This window comes from Polypterus senegalus, chromosome 5, assembly GCF_016835505.1.
Source record: "Polypterus senegalus isolate Bchr_013 chromosome 5, ASM1683550v1, whole genome shotgun sequence".
In the NCBI taxonomy this organism is placed as follows: domain Eukaryota; kingdom Metazoa; phylum Chordata; class Cladistia; order Polypteriformes; family Polypteridae; genus Polypterus; species Polypterus senegalus.
Genome location: NC_053158.1, coordinates 147,567,913 through 147,592,897, shown reverse-complemented (window position 1 = coordinate 147,592,897; position 24,985 = coordinate 147,567,913). Strand labels below are relative to the sequence as shown.

Genomic DNA, 24,985 nt, shown 5'->3' with positions numbered 1-24,985 from the left:
TCTGTTTTAACGATGTGTTTACATAGATTACTGTAGACATGGAACACACATGAAATGCATGTGTTCCAAATAACGATACAGTATTTATAAAAGATGTTATTTTGCTTGGCTTCTCACTCTATACAACTCTAAGCAACAGACTTGAGCTGAGAAAACTGTGCGGCAGTGGGGGGATGTGAGTGCAGGCTGCTTAACGACTCATTTATAGGACAAAAGTCGCTGGCGGAGAGGTGTGAAGCGATTTTGGATCTACGTGTTTTTTCATAGGCTTTGGTAATTCTAGTGCTAAACACTTCTGAAAGACATTTAACCAGCTGGGAACTACACATGAAAAGGGTCTGGATTGAGATTTAATGCCATGCATAGACACCAGACACCATTCATCAGCACATTTGAGTGGTTGAAAAAGAGCATAGAACCTCACCAGTGTCTCCATATATATTATTGCTGACCTGTTGACTACTCTGTAGGCAATTATCAAGGATGTGACCATAATATGTGCTGCTACGTGGAGCCAATGTAGTGATCTGGAAAGAGGAGTGATTGTGCCTGCCTTTGATTTTTGAATCATCTGTAGCAGCTTGGGGACATAAGTTGACACTCCCGCCATTAGAGTGTTCTAGTTGTCCAGACGTGACAAGTCCACATCCTGGTCCAAGAGCTGTGCTGCATTCTCTGTCTTCTTTGAAGTGTACTACATGAGAATAGCATTGAATTGAATGGATTTTTTATTGGATGTGAAGCACTTGTTCAGCTAAGGGCTCTGCTAAATTTAATATGTAAATTTGCTGTTGTGCAGTTTTGTCACTTCTAAATTAATCTAGACACTTTTTCTTTTCAGGTAAATATTCATAGACTGATTAATGTTAAGTCCTATATCAACCATTTGTAACCCAGAGGTTACTGTTCCCTATTTTTAGAACATGCAGTCCACATGAATCTAAGGCAACATTGCTTCTGAAAAATTTGTAGCTTGTAACAGTACATACTAGTTAGGGGTGGGCGGTATGACCAAAATTCTATATCACGGTATTTTTCTAAATTATCCCGGTTTCACGGCATTCAACGGTATTTTTTTCCCATGCATGACTGGATGTTAACCAGATTTTCCACTGCAATTACTGCAGTAGACTGGCAAAGAATAACCTATTACACTGTCATGAGCATTGTACATTGTACAAAAAAACATTTTAATGTGCACACAAGTATTAATACAGGTTTACATGGCCCCATAAAGTGATAGTTTTCAAGGGGGTGGCACCACTGAAGAGAAGGAATCATATTGCATGACAGATGAAGTCAAAATACAGAACCTTTTTATTGAAAAAATTTTGAAAAAACTTAAACTATATTTTTGACAACATATTTTCAACCACCCAAAGAGGCATTTAGACTTAGTAAAATATCCAGAGATGCTTGTCAAAAGTTGTATTGCACTGAACATGTCTTAGAAAAGGAAAAAATAATACATATTTTTTTGTAAACCAACTACATTTTCTGTTAATATTAACAATTTCTGTCCACTTAACACGTTAAAGTGACTTTTTAAACAACTTTTACCATCATTAAACTGCATAATATTTAAACTTATAAATAATAACAATAAAATAAATAATAGTATTATTACTGATAGTTGCACTATTATTTCAAAACTTCAAGCAAAGGTGCATTACACAGTGTTCACCAAATCAAAATAAAATAAAACAAGTGCAACTTGGTGATGACATCTTTACCAACTGAACCATCATTTAGGTAAACTGCATTAATATGGACCTTGCTTCAAGCTAAGCTATATACATAAATAATAAAACTGCTACTTGCATTTATAATGCTATTTGTGGTATAGCCCTACGGAATCATATTAGGGCCACGGTGAAGAACAAAATATATGGACACAGGAAAGAAAAAACACAAACTATATGTCGAGAATAAAGTCGACATGTTGACTTTATTCTTGACATTTCCACTTTAATTTTGACGCTTATGTCGAGATTAAAGGAGTCATTTCCACTTTATTCTCGCCGTTTATGTCGAGATTAAGGTCGACATTTCTACTTTATTCTCACCGTTTATGTCGAGATTAAAGTCAACATTTCCACTTTATTCTCGCCGTTTTTTTTATAATTAAAGTAGAATGTCGTAAACTAAACTTCATCCTAAAATCAATGTTTAATTTACTAGATTTTCTCAAACCCCATCATAAGTTAATGCAGCACATTAAATGCTTTGTGTTAAGTGTTCCCCGACCCAGTTGTTAATCACTACACTACTTAAACTGACTTCCTCTGCACTAAGAGGCAACGTTCGCCACACAGAATACATTCACTTCATGATATTCTTGCTCTCTGAAAATTTAGAATGCTAAGATAAATACTTGATATTTTCATGATGAAATGCATTAAAGTATGTATTAAACATGCACGGTAGTGAGGCGGTAGCGCTGCTCCCTCGCAGTAAGGGGTCCCCATGTGTATGTTCAGTGTAGAGAACTTTATGGCAGGTGTGACGAGGCTCCAAAAAACTGGATGTATGAAAGGGTATCGCAAAGCTTTAACTTAAATATTGTGTAAATGTTGGGTTTGTGATCTGATGGTCGGAGACACGAACACAGAATTCAATGGATGTTCTTCTGAGCGGACTTTCTTTATTGCACACGTGCTGTCTGTGTGACGTACCAAAACCCCAGTTCCTATCCTTCCTTTTTCTTTCTCCACATAACCAATCACCACATGATAAACGTCCTAGTGAATTTAAAACTAGTTATAAACTTAGCCCACGGAGTGTTCAGAACTTTAAAAATATCTTCGTTATACATGTTTAATTATGCCATCCATTCAAGGTTGTGCCCATCCCAGCAAGCATTGTGTGCAAAGCAGGAGGAAACTTGAATGTGGCGCCAGCACAATGCAGGGTGAATACGATCAATACATACATTAACAGGGTTAATATAGCATAACAAAACCCCACATCCTACATAACTTTGAAGGGAAACTGAAGCACGCCAAGTAAACACACCAGAAAAACATGCAAATTCAAGGCAGGGAACACCCGAGACACCCTTGCTGCGAGGCAGCAGTGCAACCTCCACGCCGCCATGCCCCCACATGATTAATATATGCTTTAATGCATTTCATCATGAAAATTATATTAAGTATTTATCTTTGCATTCTAAATGTTCAGAGAGCAGGAATATCATGAAGTGAATGTATTCTGTGCGGCGATCGCTGCTGGCGCCTCTTTAGTACAAGAGGAAGTCAGTTTAAGAAGCACATACCAATTTAACATGGCTCAGGGAACACTTAACACAGAGCATTTAATGTTCTATATAAGTTATGACGGGTTTTGTGAAAATCTAGTAAATCAAATATTCATATTACGATGAAGTTTAGTTTTAAGATGTTTTACTTTAATGACAAATTACGAGAATAAAGTCAACATGTCGACTTTAATCTTGTTATAAGCGTCGAGATTAAAGTGGAAATGTCGAGAATAAAGTCAACATGTCGTCACACTATTATACAGTACCCAGGTACATTACACTGTATTGAAAACAAATAAAATAAGTACAACTTGGCTTGCAGTATTATCGAGTAGTATAGAAACAGTATTTACACATTTGGACATAATGGTCCACATCCGACCTTTTAAAACCAAAGTATCTCCTGGCAACAGATGTGACTCCTTTTTTTCTGCAATAGTTCTTCTGTGTCATCATGTTCAACTTTATTGTCTGCTACAGCTTCAGTTTCGGAATGTTCTCTGTCCATTTTCACCGCGCAATACTTCCACTACCACTACCTATTTAGCGGTGTAGCAGTGAAAAAGAGACCCCGGGCAACACCTCTGTGATCAGCGTTGTAGCAGTGAAAAAAGATCCCCACTTGAACAGTTTCCCGCTGCGCCACGTTCCGAACGTCATTTAGGCAATTTAAACCAGTGTTGCGGTATTAGAAAAATCCAAATCATAACAAAAATAAAAAATGTTTTTTGGTATGAACCGGTATACCGCCCAGCACTAATACTAGTAAAGGATCGCCACATACATACTGTAACAGTTCAGTCACATGTGGGCAATGTAAAAGAAACAAATTTTATTCTCATGCTTATGTCCAACACTATCCCAGTTGCCCACAGAAAGAATTAACACTTGTGAGATAAAAACAAATCAGATAATGGGGGCTTTCATGGATTTTGTTATTTGTTTAAGAAAGTTGGAGCATTTGTTTTCTTATTTTTTGTTAATCCATTAAAGAGCGAGTTAACACATTTTCATTTATAAAATATTTTTGAAACAGTGAGTCATACTAAAACAATAACAATGATAATAGAACTTAAATTAAATGAATTGGTAATGGACATAAAATATGTTTTTAATAGTAGTTTACAATATCAGGTAGTTAGAAACATAGCCCTAATAGGATTTTGGTGGCTCAATAGCTTCCAGTTGTGGCCAAATGTTTTAAAAATGACACAAGTATTGGTTTTCACAAAGTTTGCTACTTCTGCATTATTAGATCTTTTTGTCAGATGTTTCTATGGTATACTGATTTTAAGGTGTCTTAGGTCAATTCAGGTGTCAGGTTGGTAATGGGCTGAATCTGAAAACACTGAATTTGTGTAATTTGTTTGGCCTTTGAAGGCAAACTAATGTTCATTAGTATAACCCATAAGTAAAAACATAATGACATAGATTTGAATTGTATGTTGAATAACGTAATACTGTCTCACAGTTACGGATTTACTGAGCACAGGTAATTACAGCCCAAGTAATTTTCTAATTCTGGATTTATACACAGGCATAAGCAGTAACAAAGTCTGATTGCTCTTGTGAGAAACATTTAAAACTGCAAAACAGAGGCTGTTATACAAGAGTTCTGAAGTAAAGGATTTATGTAAAACTGACAAGTTTGACTTCACACAGGAAGCTTTAAAGTTGCAGCAAACATAAAAAAGGGACAGACTTAAAAAAGTATAGTACCATGTGTTTCTGACAATTGAAATTTGAATTAATTTCACTCATCTTTTAAATATTACTCTATGGTTATATTTTCTTAATCTAGCTAATGATGCCTGTATAATGTTACAGACCTAGCAGACCATTTCACTGAAAAACCAGACTTTAATAGCATGCTACAAAATCAGCTTTAAAGAGTCTGTTTAAATAAAAGTATCCTGAATTATCTTGGGATGAACTAATTCAACGGTACATTATAATAGTCTTTGTATTGGTATATTTATTTTGAGTTTTAAACAATATTGTTCAGTTAGTGGACATGAAAGGTCAGAAAATAAACTTTGGGATACATGCTAAGATAATTTAGATAGTTCATGATATGTCATTCTTTATAAACTCTGTTCTGAAATCTCCCAAAATTATAAATCCCACATTTGTTGTTACATAGGGGCGATCTCTGTCCCACATTAAAATTCAAGCCTTGTATTGTTTAATTAAATTAAACTACTTGATAAATATATCAGTATTTTAAAGCAAAATACTGTTAATTTTAATAATGAAAGTAGTTTAATAAAAGTCATTAAATGTGATTTCTGGTTTTTGGTTTCAAGCATGAATTGGTTAAAATGCAAATATTCAGGTATTGTAACATCCCTGTTAATAGTAACACTGGTAGACTTAACAAGAAAATTATGTCATTATTCATTGTATATCAGCTGCTGAAAATTTTAAAACTTTGAGAGAATGTTATATGCCATTAACTTCTTTTTGTGACATTTCACATTTTCATTCAATTATGCTTTAAGGTCTGTAACAAACAGAATTTATTTTGAATATATTTTGTTATTTTTTTTATTCATTGATAGCTTTTGATTTTCTAATTTCATTTTGTTTAATTTACACAACACAGATTTGTATGAGGTATTCATCTAGTGGTCACCACCAGTTTGTGTAACTTTGTATGCAGTAGTTATTAACATTTTACTGGAGAACTTTATATAACATATTTGAAAGTAAGGAGTTGGTTTGAATCATCTGTGTGAATTTATGGATAGGGTTGACATGAAATTAGTAATGGGTTGATCTTCGTTTAAGACTAGAATTCCTGAAGACTTCAAAAAAACTTGTAATCCCAGCCCACCTTAAATCCCTTCGCACCTCTCCATCAGCGTCTTTTGTTTTGTAAATGTGTCCATCAGCACAAGGAGCAAGCAACCTGCTGTCCCATCCCCCTCCTTTATGGAGCTCAGCTCGGCCAAAAAGTTCTCCCAGCTCAAGTCAAGGCTCCTTATCTGCATGTGACGTGAGGTGCCTGGAGTTGTATAGGGTAAATACCACAGTATACAGTATCATTATTTGGAATTTATGCAAAGATCTGGGTAAGTGTAGGATGAAAGGAAATTCGAGGCAGGAAATGCTGAACACATATCTAAAGCAGAAACTTTTTCCATGTTATACTAATAATGACATGAAGTGTACATATAATGCGTGAAGACTTTAGTCCAAATAAAAAAAAAGCATTAAATTTACATGTGGCTGTCAATGATTTAAAAAGTCAAGCTCAAATGTCAATTGACAGGGAGTTTACACATATTCTTGAATGGTGCAGAGGTAAGAACTGCTGCCTTATAACCCAAAGATCCCGGGTTTGAAACCGGGCACTCGATGTTTTGAGTAGAGAGCTGCTATTATTATTATTATTTCTACAATATAGTAAAAACATACATTTGATTTGAGTTTGTAACACCCAGTGTAAATTTTGGCTACTTCTAAAAGTTAGCACTTGTTTTTTTATCATTTAGTTTTATTCTCTCAGTGACATTCACGTGATACAATGCACTTGCCCTCTCCTTCTTTGAGTTGATGGCATTTATCTCCATTCTTTCACAAGAACAGCGCTGTAGCTGATGTCTGCTCAGAACTATTTGTTGTACCAGTAATTAAAGATATGATGCCCCGTGACCGCTATCAGCCTGGACAAAAGCAGGACCATAACAACAGTCAGCTTTTTCACAGCACTTTCACTGGCTAATAGACTGCTGCACTGCAACGCAACTCTGCTTGGCACCATAAAGTAAAATGGGACTTCCACCTGCAGCTAAAGTCACTTCAGTACGTGAGCAATTTGCCAAGCTAGTGTTTAGATTTGAAAGTGCCATGCTGATGGTGTATGCACCTAAAAAGAAGAAGCCTTTGATTTCAGTCTGTAACAGCTGGTGTAAAGTTTGGGTGCATACACTGTCTGCACGGTGCTGTCATTTCCTTTCATCCTACACTTAACCCAGATCTTTGTAGACACGGAACACACATGAAACGCATGTATTCCAAATAATGATATGCTGCATTATTTACCCTATACAACTCCAGGAACCTCACATGCAAATAAGGAGCCTTGGCTTGAGCTTTGAGAACTTTTTGCCCGAGCTGAGCTGGGAGGGATGGGACAGTAGGCTGCTTGTGCTGATCAACACATTTACAAAACAAAAGACGCTGATGGAGAGGTGCGAAGGGATTTAAGGTGGGCCAGGATTACGAGTTTTTTAGTAGGCTTCAGGAATTCTAGTGTTAAAGACTTTGGACATCAGAATTAGACTTAATTAGACCTCAATTAGCACACCACTATTACTAAATATAGAAATATGATAATAATTTATCCTAATTAGGTAATCATTATTTAATTAGGTAAATATCCTTGTATTTGAATATTTAAAAAGAATATTCAATAAAGATATGGCAGTGTGTTTTTTTGTGTGCTGCACTATTTTTTTAATATCATTATGACTCTGATGGCAAATAAGGAGCCACTCACACTGGTATCTGGTAGCAAGAAATTAGCAGCAGATCCTTTAAGTCCTATCAGTTGTGAGGTGGAGTCTCCATGGATCAGATATGTTTCCCACAGATGCTCAATCAGGGAATTTGGAGGCCAAGTCAACACCTTGAACTCTTTCTTCAAACAATTTATGAACAGTGTGGCAGGGTACATTATTCTACTGAAAGAGGCTACTGCAATCAGGGAATACCGTTTGCCATGAAGGGGTGTATATGGTCTGCAATAATCTTTATGTAGGTGGTACATCTCAAAGTAACATCCATGCGAATGCCAGGACCCAAGGTTTCCCCAGCAGAACATTACAGAGAGCATCACTGTGCCTCCGCCAGCTTGCGTTCTTTCCATGGTGCACCTTGCTGCCATCTCTTCCCCAGGTAAATGATGGGCACACACTTGGTCGTCCACATGATCTAAAAGAAAATATTATTTATCAGACCAGGCCATTGGTCCATTGCTCCACGGTCCTGTTCTGACACTCACATGTCCATTGTAAGAGTTTTCGTTGCTGCGCAGGGTTCAGCATGGGAACTCTGACAGGTATGCAACTATGCAGCTCCATACGCAACAAGCTGCAATGCAATTCGTGTTTTGTCACCTTTCTGTCATGCCCAGCATTAAGTTCTTCTGCAGTTTGTGCTGTAGTAGCTGTTCTGTTGGATCCAACCAAACAAGTTAGCCTTTGCTTCCTGTGTGCATCAGTGAACTTTGGGTGCCCACGACCTTGTCGTTGATTCATTAGTTGTCCCTCCTTTAGCTGCTTTTGGTAGGTACTAACCAGTGCAAACACCCTACGAGATCTGCTATTTTGGAAATCTTCTCATCCAGTCCTCTAGTCATCACAATTTGGCCCTTGTTAAAGTCGCTCAGATCCTTATGCTTGCCCATTTTTCCTGCTTTCAATACATCACCTTCAAAAACTGACTTTCACTTGCTGCTTAATGTATCTCATTCCTTGACAAATGCCTTAAACAGTGCTTTCAATGTTGTGACCGTTAGGTGTGTGTGTGTGTATATATATATATATATATATATATATATACACACACACACACACACACATATATATATATATATATATATATATATATATATATATATATATATATATATAATATTGTGGACCACCGGGGTGTATACAGACAGGCACACACATGTTTCATCTTTATCTTATCTGCAACTTTTTGGCAACTTGTGATGTAGGGACTAGAGTGCCCATCAGCCAGTGCATCTCCAGACGATTTCATCAGCACTCACAAAGTTTAAATAAGAGCATTGACAAAAAGTAGCATGTCATCAAAGGTAGCAACTGGTGGTTATTTTTTTTCAAATTACTTTGGGAAAACAATTTCATTGTGTTGCTGTATTGTCTTTAAACATGTTTTATTTACAAAAGACACTTTTCTCCCATTTATTTCAATCTGGACCCTTTTCTGAGAATTGTGTTGTGAAAACTAATTCAAAACCAAAAGTGCAGAGCAGATACTGTTTTCCAACTACATATCATCTGAATTTAAAATATAAAGATGAAAGGAAAAAAAATGCAGATTAACTGATGGAGCCATACCACGGCTGAACAGGGTGAACTGTGATTTTTCTTTAGCTGATGGAGCCGTTTTTCAGAATGTGATAAGAAGAGAACAGGATGGTGCTTTTGACTAAATAAGAGTAATTAGTAACTTTTTTTTTTGTTGATAGACATTTATTCAAACTCACTGTATAATGAGGCAGTACTAATTTTAGGTTTTGATGCTAAATGGAGCACTGCGATTTGTTAGCAGTTTTTATCTTTGAATGAATTTGGATTTAAATCACTTTACCAAATACCCCTGATTTTTTTTTTTAAACAATTTATTTTTTTTAAAGAGAGGAAAAAGAACAACAACAGGATTGGAAAAGTTATGTTATTTTCTTACTGCTTAATCCAGACTAGGGTTGCAGTTGGGTGGAGCCTACCCCAGCTAGCATAGGGCATAAGGCAGGAACAAGCCCAGAACAGGGTGCCAAACCATTGCAGGGCAAACACACGCATCCACACAATAGGGCCAATTTAGCATCACCAATTCACCTAACAGGTATGTCTTAAGACCGTGGGAGGAAACCCATACAGACACAGTGAGAAACATGCAAAACATGCAGGGAGGACCTGAAACACAAATCCTGGTGTCCTTACTACGAGGCAGTAGGGCTACCACTGTTTCACCATGCTGCCCCATAACAAAAGTGCAAAATCAAAACGAAAGTAAAGTCCCCATCCCACCAGCACTTGACAGAATCTTTTAAATGTAACTTAAACAAATGTAAAATACAGTATGTCAGAAATATTACTTTGAAGTTCTCTGCCTAAAATGAGAATAGTTTATTTTAATATTTTGCATTTCTTTTGTTTTTACTTATATAGCCACAATACAGAGTTTTAATTTCCTAAAATGTTAAGAATCCATGAATTTAGCCAATTGTTTCTTCCAGCTTACATTTTGGATAAATAAAGTAACTGGAAAATTAATAATGGAACCATAAAGGAATGTTTTGAAAAAAAAATTATAAAATTTCATTCCTGTGATCCCATGTAATTCCTTCCATCATAGTTAGCGATTGTTAAGGCTTAAAACTATGTTATTTAATTTTATTTTTCTATTCCTTATTAAAATACAAATTGATACATTTACAAACTACATTTAATTAAAATAATGCTCTTCAATTAAAGTGTTTCATTGTTTAAAACTGTTTTAAATCAACTTTTATTTTTCTACCAGAACACAGAAGGAGTTATCAGATTTACAAAAACAGAACCAAGAGTGCTATGATCAGCTGGAGAAAATGACAGCAGAAAAACAAAATGATGAAGTTAAACTTCTTGCGGAAATTGAGGATCTGAACAGAACCAAAAAAAACCTAGAGGAGCGTCTCATTGAATTAATTAGGTATGTTTTTGCATCAGTATTTTTATGTTTTAAAAGAATGTCTTTGAGGAGTCTTTTGCTTTACAAAATGAGACAAAATTGGTAATGGTTAATCAAGGCAATCTAGTAACATTTTCAACACAGGGCATTCGGTAACTCCAGTTGACTAAACCAGGCAATAAAAATAATCATAGCTTCTGTAGTACACATAAATTGTATACATATAATAGTAGTACACATATAAAGAGGCTGAGAGTATGGTAATCTGTTTTACAAATTTGTTCAATATTGAAGCCAGATTGTAAATTAGTTGACTTTCCATCTTGACTGTACATTCATGTTTATGTGGTAGTTGCCTTCTTAACACAATCTGGACTGTGTATGTAGTTGTCAAGCAGTCATATGTCATAGAAATTAAGGATTAGATATATTTGACTGTTGGAGCGATAAAATGCTTTGGTTTACCATCTCTACGAGAAAACTACACTTTACGACAAGAATGAATACTCTTTTACTGCTGTTTCTTGCACCTTTCCTACCTATAGTTCGTGAGACCTCCTTTTTGTTGAGAAGACAAAAAAAGCGTTTTAAAACTGATTTCTTATATTTCGAGAAAACCTATAATAGTAAACAGGCTTTAGTACATTATTGATTTGGAGATTAACCTACCATGACCATGTAAGACCTTCACCTCCAAGGTTTGGGCAGTATCCTGCTATAAACACTCAGGATATTCCTACACTTGCAAATATAGACTGAATCCATACTATAGTTCGTTACAAGTTATTAGGGGCTTTCTAGCTTATGTAAATTTAACATTTTCCAAGATAAGATGATGATGAACATTCTTCCTCACATGTATGGAAAACACTGTTTTTAGTGCCAAATGAGCCCTTGATATAGACTCATAAATTGGGGAAAAAGGCTTCTCCAGACACCCATGCACATATGATACATAATAAAAATGACTTGTGTTTTATGCCATAACTGCAGATGTTTCATAAATAGTCTCTGAAATGTCAGTGGAAAGTGCCACAAGATAACTAAATGTATCAATCAAGAAAAATATATTAAAGTAAATCTTTTTTAGAAGCTTTGACTCTACCCACACTTCCCCAACACTAGCTTGCACTCAGCTAGTGTATTACCGTACCAAATTCTCATATTTTTTTAAGTGAAATAAGCGTTGCTTATTTATATGTCCTTACCCATTTACCTTGACTTTCATGTCTGCTCTTGTTAACTGTTACAGTTATATAAGATTTCTATAGTTACATGCAAATAAGGTGTGAAGACTTTTGGGATTCTAAAAATACAGCCTAATGGTAACCGTTTAAACTTTGGAAACAAAGAGTAGTTACTTTCTAATTGGACATAGCTGGCATTTGTTGTGATACAGCTTAGTGAGAGAAAGTGGCTGTGAGCCAGTTAATCTAGTAGCTATATCAACAGTGTTCTGGCCTTAGGTAGAGTTTCAAAGAAAAAGCCATATATGAAACCAGCAAATATAAAATTGTTAAAATTGGCAAAAGAATACAGACATTGGACAAAACATTACTGGAAAAGTGTATTATTCTCAGCATCCCGGAGTAGTTTTTTTCTTTGTTGCTGATGGTGTAGGTTATTTGGTTTTGTAAAGGCCAGCCGTGACACAGACAGACATAGGACACAGGTTCAAAGCACACAAGCGTTTTTTATTTTCTTTTCCCCTTGTGGGACACGCCTTCCCTGTTCCACACACGTATAACGCACACAGTCCCCAGCACAACACAATACTTTTCCTTCTCTTTTCTTTATTTCTCCTCCACTCTCCCTCCAGCAAGCTTTGTCCTCCTCCCGACTCTGGCTTCCAGAGTAGTGGCTGCTGGCTTCTTTTATAACACATCCGGACAACCTATTTCCAGCAACATTTCCGGGTGTGGCAGAAGACCTGCTCTGTAGGGCTGAGCAGCAGCTACAGCACCCCCTGGCAGCGCTCATGGATCCCAACATGTTCTGCACTAAACTCCAACACCCATGAAATCCCACCAGCGGGAGTCCTAGGCACTGCTGCAACCCAGGGGAGCTACCATCTAGTGTTCCGGGGAAGGTACTATCCTGACCATCCTGCTCTCCCGGTCTATACAAGAGAGAGGCGTCCTGGCTGGGCAAGGACCCCGGCCATTGGCCGCAGTGTGTATTTACTGAAGACAACTGAGGATCTGTAAGGCATTTGTTTCTCAGGCTACACACTCTGATGTTTTTATCCTCTTTTACAGTTGCCCATCTGGGCCTTCCCCTTCTTTTTCTTTCCTGTTTAGATCCAGTTCACCATTCTCTCTCAAGACAGTTATAGACAAATTTCTATGAAATCTTCAGTTTCGTGGCAGTCTGTCACATGGGATAATGTTCGTTCTGCCAAAAAACAGTAGACTTTTGTGCTTCTTGAGAAAGCTATTTCATTTTGGACATTAATGAACTCAGGACTGAAGTTTAGGAATGCTAGTACCTTGTAACACAAGTGAACAGGAAAACAGGTTTCTGTGGTGCTAATGCAGTTAGAAAGGTTTCTGTAATGACCAATACATTACTTGGACTAAGGGTAAGCTAAGGGAGTTTACCATTAGGGCAATGAAGGAATTGCTGCTGAAAATTAGACTGTGCAGCCTTAGGTGAGTAATAAATTAAAAACTAGTAATTTCCAACAGTAATAACCATTACTATTAATACCTTTTGAATTCATTTTAGGATATCTCCTTCATTTTGCTAACTCTTATAAAAATTAATGGGAGAGGAGACAGCCACTAGTTTTGTAGTTACACAGTCTATGAAGGTATTTTATCAGTGAATAGATGCATGCTATTTTTGAATTAAAAAAAATCCCAGATCTACAAAACAAAAAGCCCAATGGAACTTATCAATTATCTACCCAACCAGAATGTTGAGTTTGATGCTATTAAAAGTTTGGCACATGTTTTTTAAGTATTCAAATACTCATTAAGCAGATTTAGTTATACTAAACTTTGAAGGTGTTTTCATCACAGTATTATTTATTTTGTCGTGTTCTGTTATCTACATTTCTTAGTTAACTTGCAGGGAGAACTTCTCCAGCCACTGTAAAAAAAAAAAAACCTCACACTGTTCCATTCAATTCGAGCTAGTGTGATGCTGAGGTGTCACCCATTGCACAGCTGTGCTCTGGTCTTAATTTGGGATCCTAAGGTGGTTTGTTGTGTGATGGGTACAGCAACATACTGTATTAATGCATGCTCCCAACCTCTGTTTCTTCAGTTAATCACTTTATATGTTGCCTAAGGAATGCCATAGTCTTCTAAGAAAATTCATATAGACTTTATCTGACATTTACTGTTAGGATTGTGTCATTTCCAGTATGCTTCTTATACTATTCATTTTCACTAGGCAATGAAAAATAAATGATCTTTTCCTTTGTTGAAAGAATCAATGGCACACAGAGATGGTGGTGAAGTAAGACAATCTATGCAGCTAACCTACCAGATTAACAGAAACCTTCACCATTAATTTGAATCAAAAGTTGACTGAACATGCCTCTTAGATGTCATTATGACCACACTCTGTCCAATCACAAATGTTCTCTTCACAGACTTAGAGGCAGAATTTGTTTGCTTATATTTATTTCTTCCTGTATATATTAAAATAAATGACTCTAGCACCCCATCACTCCAGGCACTTCACCTACTTATTTGCCCCTGTCTGCTTCAGAGTTTTTTATTTTACTCTGTTTGCCTATATTTCATTGTCTTTCAATGAATATATTTCCTAGGTTTGAATCTATTCTTCTTCCTCTAAGGCCAGATACAATTTATCCTGTTTTCCCCATCTGGAGAATTTGTAACAAAGAATGGTTACCAAGTAATACTCCTCACAATCCAACTTACTTTTGTGGAGCATCATTTCTTCATTGTGCTCTCAGAAACAATAAAAACAATATTTTCTCTGTAATTGATTTTATTGTACTATTCTTACCAGAGAAAAGGATGCCCTGTGGCAGAAATCAGATGCCCTGGAATATGAACAGAAGATTCGAGCTGAAGAGCGTTGGCTTATAGATAGAGAGGTTAATTATTGTCTGGATTGTCAGAGTCAGTTTACTTGGTTGCTGCGAAGACACCATTGCAGGTTTGTAGAAATATGCAAAAGTAATTTACGTAAGATTTTCAAGGTATTTTTATTATATACCCTATAAAGAGGTGTTCACTTTATTTTTATTTCTATATCACGTGGTACTCAAAAAGTCATGTTAAAAATTGTAAAAATTGCGGATGGTTTTGTTAGAATTTGTGGTTTAGCATATGATCACTGCCATCTCACATGTTTTAACTTGCAAAATAGTTTGATTAAGAAATCACTTTATGGTAAGACATCAGTTGCTTAGTGGTCAGTCAGTGAACGTAGTTAACACAGGTTGCAAAATATTTTAGAGGTACTGAAGAAAGAAAAAGCCATTTTGGTTTACGACATATCAGTCTACCCAAAAATAAATTTGTCTTTTTTTGTAATTTTCTTATTTGTCTTCCCAGAAATCCAAAGTATAAATTAACAACACTGAATTTCCATGCAAAAACAAATATTCATTTAGGTCAGGAAGGCTTTGTAGGTTTAATTATGCAACTTGATGTAAAAAAATCCAATAGAAATTGGACTGAATTTTTCATTCAACTTTAAAAAAACACAGTTTGTCTCATTTTAAAAAAATCTGTTACTTGATTGATTTTTAGAATATTTGATAGAACACCTGTATAGTCATTACTTGCTGTCTTTCATAAGCATACATAGTTGCAGCCAGCTGATTATATAGGCCTTAACAATTGTAACTCATTTTGGTAATACTGCCTAATATTTTAAGTTGTTTTCATTGTCTAATTCTGTTGTTAATTGAAACAATGCTTCTTGGTTTATTTTCTTCACTAGGCTTTGTGGCCGAATATTTTGTTATTACTGCAGCAACAATTTTGTCATGACCAAACACAGTGGAAAGAAGGAGCGCTGTTGCAGAGAGTGCTACATTCAGCACAGTGCTGTTGTTGAAAGGCTTAACAGCTCTGAAGTAGAAAATCAGCTTGATAGCCTTGCTGGATCGTCCTTACTTGAAGATCGTATTGTAGTTCAACACAGCCCAAGTGTTACAGGTAATAACCAAAAAAGGGTTTATTTTCCAGTTTATAGTCTATAGATAGATACATAGATAGATAGATACATAGATACATAGATAGATAGATACATAGATACATAGATAGATAGATACATACATACATACATACATACATACATACATACACACTCACTCACTCACTCACTCGGGGAAATTTACATACTCCAGCAGAAGCATACTGATAAAAAAAAAAATATAAAATTAAAGAGTGATAAAAATGCAGGTAAAACAGACAATAACTTTGTATAATGTTAACGTTTACTCCCCCAGGTGGAATTGAAGAGTCACATATTGTGGGGGAGGAACGATCTCCTCAGTCTGTCAGTGGAGCAGGGCAGTAACAGCAGTCTGTCGCTGAAGCTGCTCCTCTGTCTGGAGATGATACTGTTTAGTGGATGCAGTGGATTCTCTATGATTGACAGGAGCCTGCTCAGCACCTGTTGCTCTGCCACGGATGTCAAACTGTCCAGCTCCATGCCTACAATAGAGCCTGCCTTCCTCAGCAGTTTGTCAAGACGTTAGGCGTCCTTCTTCTTTATGCTGCCTCCCCAGCACACCACTGCGTAGAAGAGGGCACTCGCCACAACTGTCTGATAGAACATCTGCAGCATCTTATTGCAGATGTTGAAGGATGCCAGTTTTCTAAGGAAGTATAGTTGCTCTGTCTTCTCTTGCACAGAGCATTAGTATTGTCAGTCCAGTCCAATTTCTCAAGCAGCTGCACTCCCAGGTATTTATAGGTCTGCACCCTCTGCACACAGTCACCTCTGATAATCACGGGGTCCATGAGGGGCCTGGGTCTCCTAAAATCCACCACCAGTTCCATGGTTTTGCTGGTGTTCAGTTGTAAGTGGTTTGAGTTGCACCATTTAACAAAGTCCTTGATTAGGTTCCTATACTCCTCCTCCTGTCCACTCCTGATGCAGCTCATGATAGCAGTGTCGTCAGTGAACTTTTGCATGTGGCAGGACTCTGAGTTGTATTAGTAGTCCGATATATAGTCTGAACAGGACCGGAGAAAGTACAGTCCCCTGCGGCGCTCCTGTGTTGCTGACCACAATGTCAGACGTGCAGTTCCTGAGACGCACATACTGAGGTCTGTCTATAAGATAGTCCACGATCCATGCCACCAGGTATGAATCTACTCCCATCTCTGTCAGCTTGTCCCTAAGGAGCAGAGGTTGGATGGTGTTGAAGGCGTTAGAGAAGTCCAGAAATTCTTACAGCACCCCTGCCTCAGTCCAAGTGGGAGAGGGATCAGTGTAACATATGTAGATGTAGTCAGCAGTGCAGACAACAACCTCCTCAATGTTCTCACTATATGATCCTGGCAGCATATCCCAGTCCGTAGTTCCAAAGCAGTCTCTCAGAGCCTGCTCTGCCTCAGGGGACCATTTCCTGAATGATTGTGTGGTTGTAGGTAGCTCCCTCACTCTTGGTTTGTAGTGAGGCTGAAGCAGAACCAGGTTATGATCTGCTTTCCCAAGTGCAGGCAGCGGGGTGGCGCTGTATGCGTCTTTAACGTTTGCATACAGTAGGTCAATAGTCCTCTTTCCCTAGGTGTTACAATCCACATACTGGGAGAAGGCAGGTAATGTTTTGTCCAGTGTCACATGGTTAAAATCTCCAGCGATTACCACAAGTGCCTCGGGGTGCTGCGTTTGTAGTAACAGTGCAATGGATGATGTCAACCGCTAACTCCATGTCCGCCCGAGGAGGGATGTAAACAATAACAACAATGATGTGTCCAAACTGTCTGGGCAAGTAATAGGGATGCAGACTTACAGCCAACAGTTCGATGTCCCTGCAGCAAGTGGAGATTTTGATGTTTACATGACCAGAGTTGCACTACCTTGGATTCACATAGAAAGCGAGTCCTCCTCCTTTCCACTTCTCGCAGGTATTTGTGTCTCTGTCCGCTCTAACTGTTCTAAACCTGGGTAGCTCCACGTTAGCATCTGGATGGTAGTTGTTTGCCACGTTTCACAAAAACACATCAAACTGTATTCTCTGTAGGTCCTGACATTTTTCACAAGTGCGGCCAGTTCGTCGATCTTATTTGGCAGTGAGTTCACATTTCCCAGGATCACAGAAGGCACGAAGACTTGTGTTTTGAGCTTTTTGTGTTTTTGTTTTGTGCTTTCTCACAAGCTGCTTCGCCTTTAGCTTAGCTCCGGCTCTGCTGCCACGATACCGCCTTTATTAACTCGTCAGGTAAATAGGGAACCACACCGGCACAGGCATTTGTTCTCAGCGCTTGAAGTTGACTACCTGCATAGACGAGTCTCAGAGTGTAAAAATCCATGTCCAAGTAGTTAAAAGTGTCCAGGGAATGAATCCACATAAAAGAAAGTGGTAGGAGTGATCACTGAAATAGAGAAAAAGGAAGAAAGATAAAGTCGTACACCGAGCTGCTGGAAAGGCTGCCACTCTCGGCGGCGCCTGAGTCATAACTGAATAATGCACGTTACTAAATCTCTACTCAATACATTTGTTACTTTTTAAATTATAACTTAAACTGAACATTTACTGTATTGTGATAGAGCCATGACCGAACAAAAATCCTCTTTAGCTCATTGTATTATGTTTTGAATTGTTTCCTAACCATCCACCATCTATCCTCAGCTTGATTCACTACAAGTTCAGTGTTACAATGGTTTCCCTCCAGTGTGCCCCCCGTCGATTTCATGGGTGAATGCACAGTTACAAGTTCCATAGGGTGCATTTGGTACACCATCCGGGTACTTACGTATGTATGACAATGATGAGATGTTCTTCTTACAATGACTTTGTCTGCCAAGAACATTCAACAACTGAAATGAATGTGATACATGTGCAAATCCTGCAGTATATGAAAGCGTGACTGGTGATGAATGTGCACTGGAGAAGTGGATTGGGTTTATTTTCAAATAATCCTAGAATTCCCTAATATGGTATTAAATTACATTAAAGCATGTACATTTTAAAATTACTGCAATATTTTATATTAAAACCTCACAGCGTGCATATAACAATGGTGAATAAAGTACACCACACGAGTACTTATGAGATGAGAAATGGTGCGAGTAGGGCCCCCTTAAATTTCTTCACCCCTCTTCATCAGCATCTGATCATACTACAACGTGAAGAACTTGTCTGTTGTTAAGGTTCTGCCTTTGTCCAGAAATGGCTCCATAAGCTGTATGACCTTAGTCTTGGAAAGTCTTTCTCCCGTGGGACAACTGGGATTGCATTGCACATGTACTTTGCGAGCTGTGTAGGCCCTGCTGTTTCATTGAAGGACATGTGTGTGGCAGATTCACTGGCAGGATGATGCCAAACTTCTTGCTGCATCCAAACAGTGCCATCTTTTGCCTTTACAACTGGTGCAGCTGCGTTGTTTTTATGTGTGTCTGGACATTTCTTGCAGGGAGGGCTTCTGTTCTCTTTCTCCGATGCAGAACCCTCATCCGCATCTGAGTTCACCACTGTTATAGCACATCTTTATTTGAAAACTAACAGTGTCAGATCGGGGGGAGCTTGAACGTGACTGAGAGAATAAAAGTGAATAATAAAACAAGACACTGACTTTTACAAGTACCATAAATTTACATCAGCAGTTACAGAATCAAATAAATCAAATGTATGTTTTTAGTCTATAATAGTAATAATAATAGCCGCTCACTACTCAAACACTTAATGCATGAAGGATCCCCGATCAAACCCGCAACCTCTTGATTTGGACACAGCAGTTCTTACCTCTGCACCAGCCAAGCAGACATATTTGCATGTGTATGTGTCGTACCCTATCCCAATTTCTTTTACTTTGGTTAAATTCTAGAAAAATAAGTGCACTTGTTTTGTTATATCTGTGTCTTTTGTGGAAGTGTTTATTTCATATCTGGACTTCAGTCTTCACACCTTATACAGTAATCCCTCCTCGATCGCGGGGGTTGCATTCCAGAACCCCCCGCGATAGGTGAAAATCTGCAAAGTAGAAACCATATGTTTGTATGGTTATTTTTATATATTTTAAGCCCTTAGAAACTCTCCCACACTGTTTATAAATATTCTCCGCCCAGTTATACAGTAAACCCTTGTTTATCGGGGTTAATCCACTCCAGACAGATGAATGAATTTTCACGAAGTAGGATTCTTTACTTATAAATCTTTATTTATAAATATTTTCGCAGTTGGAGCATAGGAAACCTGTTTATGACTTTCTAAATACGTTTTTTAACATTATTAGAGCCCTCTAGACATGAAATAACACCCTTTAGTCAAAAGTTTAAACTGTGCTCCATGACAAGACAGAGATGACAGTTCTTTCTCACAATTAAAAGAATGCAAACATATCTTCCTCTTCAAAGGAGTGCCATCAGGAGCAGAGAATATCAGAGAGAGAGAAAAGTAAACAAAAAATCAATAGGGCCGTTGGGGTTTTAAGTAAACGAAGCACCGCGATAAAGCCGCCGCAATGAAGGGATCAATGTGAAGGTAGTCTTTTCAGCATTTTTTAGAGGAGCGTCCATATCTTCTAAGCAAACAGCCTCTGTGGAAACAGTCCCTCTGCTCACACTCCCTCGTCAGGAGCAGAGAATGTCAGAGACAGAGGCAGAGAAAAGCAAACAATCAAAAATGAATACGGGCTGTTAGAGCTTTGAAATGTGCGAAGCAGCGCGCAGGAAGCATATCGTATATCATTGAGGAGTTTTATTTAATATGTAATACGTGCTCTGATTGGCTAGCTTCTCAGCCATCCGCCAATACCGTCCCTTGTATGAAATCAACTGGGCAAACAAACTGAGGAAGCGTGTACCATAGATTAAAAGACCCATTGTCTGCAGAAATCCGCGAACTAGCGAAAAATCCGTGATATATATTTAGACATGCTTACATTTAAAATATGCGATGGAGTGAAGCCATGAAAGTCGAAGCGCGATATAGCAAGGGATCACTGTACACTTCAAGTCAGCATTTTGACAAGTAGAACATGAAAATAGTTTCTGTTCTAGTTATGTGTTCAACATTTCTTGCCTCGCATTTTCTAACATCCTACATTTACACAGATCATTGTAGACTCGGAACACACTTGAAATGTATGTTTTCCAAATAACGACATATCATTTACCCTATACAATTAAAGGCACCTCACACTTAGATAAAGAGAATTGAAGAAATGGAACTGGAAGAAATTGCTTTGGTTGGGATTGGGATAGCAGGCTGCCTGCTGCCGGTGCTGATCAACACATTTGCAAAACAAAAAACACTGATGAGGAGGTGCAAAGAAATTTAAGGTTGCCCGGCATTATTAGTTTCTTCATAGGCTTCACTGATTCTACTGTTAAAAGATTGTCCTAAAAAAGTAATCTATGGCAAACAAGTCTAAAATCACAATCTAATATAAAAACAAAACAATCTAGAACCAGAAAATTAAAGCTTACGACGAACACTGCCACTGTTTGAACCACTGCTGAGATCATCTCTTTCACCTCATAAAGACTGAGAGTGGCACTCTCTTCTGAAGTCTGTAGACACTGAGTTCAATTGATTTTTTACAGTGCACTATAGTTAAATTCTCTATAGTTAGTGCAAATTTTTTATGATAAATTTCACTTATACAGTAATTCTGCTCTCTGCAATAAGGTGCATAACAGGCTTAATATTCTAATTTATTTCATATTTTGATGCTTTTCACCAGTTCATAGAACCTTGTGTCATCTTCTTGTGTCCCTACACCTCTCAGCAGTGATATTCTTTTAAAGTTTTCCAGTTGTGTGTTCTCTTATCAAAAGACAGTAGGATTCCAGTGCCTTCCTTCTACAAATTCTTAACTCACTATGAACTGACCATTGCCCCTTACGCACAAGCTGTGGGACACATAGCATAAAATCATAAAATTCATAAAAACATAAAATCTTCCTTCACTGGCCTTGAGCATACAAACACACCCAGTTGAGAAACAGTATTACTCAAGTCAGTTAATGGGGCTGGCTTTCCTTTGAAGTTATCTCTCTCACTTTAAGGAGGGATATTTTACCTTCTCTGAGCCAGAAATAAACCTATTGTAAATCACTCAGCTGACAGTATATATTATCCAAGAACTGAATAATGGAAAACAATAAGTATCAGATAATGTTGTTTGGAGGCATTGCTATTTTCTTTTTTAATTGGTTATTAAAATGCCAGATGCTATACATACGTACTGCTGTCTGCTCCTATATCTTGAGAACGTCTTGATTCTTTTAAAAATTTTGAAAAAAGATAATGCATTGATATTGGATATGTTGATTTTTTACATATAGTAGCTTTTTGTTAGCTCTTTTGTTATTGATAGACATTTGTGTGGTTGTTACTTTTAACTTATGCATTTTTGCAGTTATAGACAGGGATGATTCAAGACCAGATGATGCAACATTTGATATTATCACAGAGGAAGAGGTCAGCATAATTCAGAGTGATTCTGTGTCACCAGCTTCAGATGACATACTGAATGACGAGGCAGATCTCTTTCCACAGTCATCAAATGAACTGTGAGTACATTGAAAATGTTTAAAATAATATATATTATTGTATTTTTTATTCCACATGTCTTGTTAAGGGTTACATACACTTGAAATGCCACTCCATTGCAAGGTGCATGCCCATGCAATCACAAACACCTTCTTATAGGGCAGTTTGGAGATACCAGCCTTTTACTAGATTAGAGGAGAAAGGAAGCCAACAGAAATACAGAGAGAACACACATATACTACATGGATAGCTGTTGGTTTTCTACAATTTAGATAAAATAGCAATACCCTGAAGTAGTATATCACTGTCACTTATGTGCTGCTTGAATGTTTTTTTCAGTTACTCCTGAGTAACAATGGACATGAATAGCAAACAAATATCAAGCAATAGTTTTCAAAAAACAAAACTCCTTAAGAAAACAAAAAGGATTTCACTCGGGTACCTAGTTAAGTCAAGTTGGTGAGCATGCACTGGTACAGTGCATTGCCGCACCCACTACATGGCGAAACAACTCAGGTTGCCGGTTGGCAACTCCCCGGGCAGACACACGGTCCAGTCCTACCCTCCGGAAATGACCCTCCATCTGCCGCAGGTGTTACGTGGGCGACCCCTTGGCCTGGTCCAGCCACTTGGGTCCCTAACAATGAGGATCTTATTGACCGGATCACCCTCGGGGAATTGCGCCACATGGCTGTTGTGCCGTAACTGACGCTCCCTCACAATACAGGTAATGTGCCTCATTCGGGACTCCATGAGCATCCGCTCATTCGACACGAAGTCAAACCAACGGTACCCAAGGATTTTCCGGAGAGACACAGTACTAAAGTTGTCCAGTCTTTGTCTCAGGTCACTGGATAGTGTCCAGGTCTCACAACCGTATAGCAAGACAGGAAGCACCAGGACTCTAAGGACTTGGACCTTCTTCCTTTTGCATAGATATCGGGAGCGCCACACACCCCTTTCCAGCGACCTCATGACCCCCCATGCTCTCCCAATCTGTCTACTGACTTCACAGGAAGAGTCACCAGAGACATGAATGTCACTGCCAAGGTAAGTAAACCTCTCAACAAGGTTGACACTCTCTCCGCAAACAGACACACTTCTGATGGCCGTGCCCAAGAGGTCATTAAAGACCTGGATCTTGGTTTTTACCCAGTACACTCGCAAGCCCAGACACTGAGTCTCTCGAGCGCCCTGATCAGAGCTTCCATTGACTCCGAGAAGATCACAGCATTGTCAGCAAAGTCAAGATCCGCGAATCTTTCTTCACCAACAGGTGCCCCACAGCCGCTGAACCCCATGACCTTGTCCAACACCCAGTTCATACAAGCATTGAAAAGAGTCGGAGGAAGAACACACCCATGATTAACCCCAGAATCAACTGGGAAAAACACAGAGGTCCTGCCTCCACTCTGCACAGCACTCACAGTACCAGTGTACAGACCGGCCATTATATCCAGCAAACTCGAGGGGATCCCGCAAGCCCTCAGGATGTCCCACAGGGCAGCTAGATCAACTGAGTCGAATGCTTTGCGAAAATCGACAAAGGCTGCAAAGAAACTCTGACGATATTTGCATTTGTGCTCTATGAGAACCCTCAGTGCCAGGATGCGGTCGATGGTAGACTTCTTAGGCATAAAAACCAGACTGTTCTGGTCACTGGTAGGAGAGCAAGTGATCACGGATCCTATTGAGGACGACCCTAGCAAGGACCTTACCCGGCACTGAGAGCAGTGTTATCCCCCTGAAGTTGCTGCAATCCAGTCGATCACCCATCCCTTTCCAGATAAGGACAACAAGTCCCGTTTTTCAGTCAGTTTGGGATGATGGCAGTCTCCCAAATGGAAGCAAAGATTGCTTGCAATGCCAGGAGGACAGCCTTACCACCAGCTTGGAGAAGGTCACCCCGGATACCACAGATCCCTGCAGGCCTTCCCCCCCTCAGCTGGTTCACCACCTGTGCAATCTCAGTGAGACTGGGTGGTTCACAGCTAATTGGAGGATCAGCCTCAAGAACCGTGGGCCCAGAGATATCCAGTGTCCTAGCTGGAGGATCAGCTTTGAACAACTTGCTCAAAGGTACCTAGAATAATACTTTTATTTCACCATAGTCCATGGTGAAAAAGAGCCGAAAGCCACAAAGAACCCTTGCTTCAAAAACCCACAGGCATCCCTTTTGTGTTTAAATACAGAAATGGCAATTAAAGAATCACCCTTTATGAATCGATTAATTACATAATGCCTCAAGAGGCACAGTGTTACTCTCTGTCTCTTATCATGTTAGCAATGGACAATATGAGATGCTCTATGCAGAAATTGTTCAATGATCTATCTTTTGTATGATGAAAAATGTTTGTATTTTGAGATAACGTTCCTTGCGATGGGTTTGTTTTTTGAAACAGTGCTGTATAAAATAAACATTGATTGCTTGCATGGAGGTTAAGAAATCTACAGGAGACGGCTAGCATGGCATGAAATGAGTGAAAGCTGCTTTTGACATTTTAGATTAAAGCCAGATGTTACTGGTAAGACAAATTTTTTTTGCATTTAAGTAAACAAAACGTTTGCCTTATCATTACTAAGCTGTAGAAAAAAGTGCACTTCCAGTTTTAAAATGATTTAGTCTGTTTTTGTCT

The 24,985-nt window shown here is 38.3% G+C and overlaps 1 protein-coding gene across 2 annotated transcripts in view; it reads left to right on the top strand.

Moving 5' to 3' along the window:
• The window catches only part of LOC120529572 (FYVE and coiled-coil domain-containing protein 1-like), a 238,352-nt gene that overhangs the window by 111,889 nt on the left and 101,478 nt on the right, over nt 1–24,985 (top strand). For both annotated transcript variants that reach the window (XM_039753478.1, XM_039753479.1), the window contains 4 exons: nt 10,541–10,708; nt 14,675–14,824; nt 15,617–15,834; nt 22,216–22,369. In XM_039753478.1, coding sequence (XP_039609412.1) covers nt 10,541–10,708; nt 14,675–14,824; nt 15,617–15,834; nt 22,216–22,369 — 690 coding nt within the window. The remainder of the gene's footprint in view (nt 1–10,540; nt 10,709–14,674; nt 14,825–15,616; nt 15,835–22,215; nt 22,370–24,985) is intronic.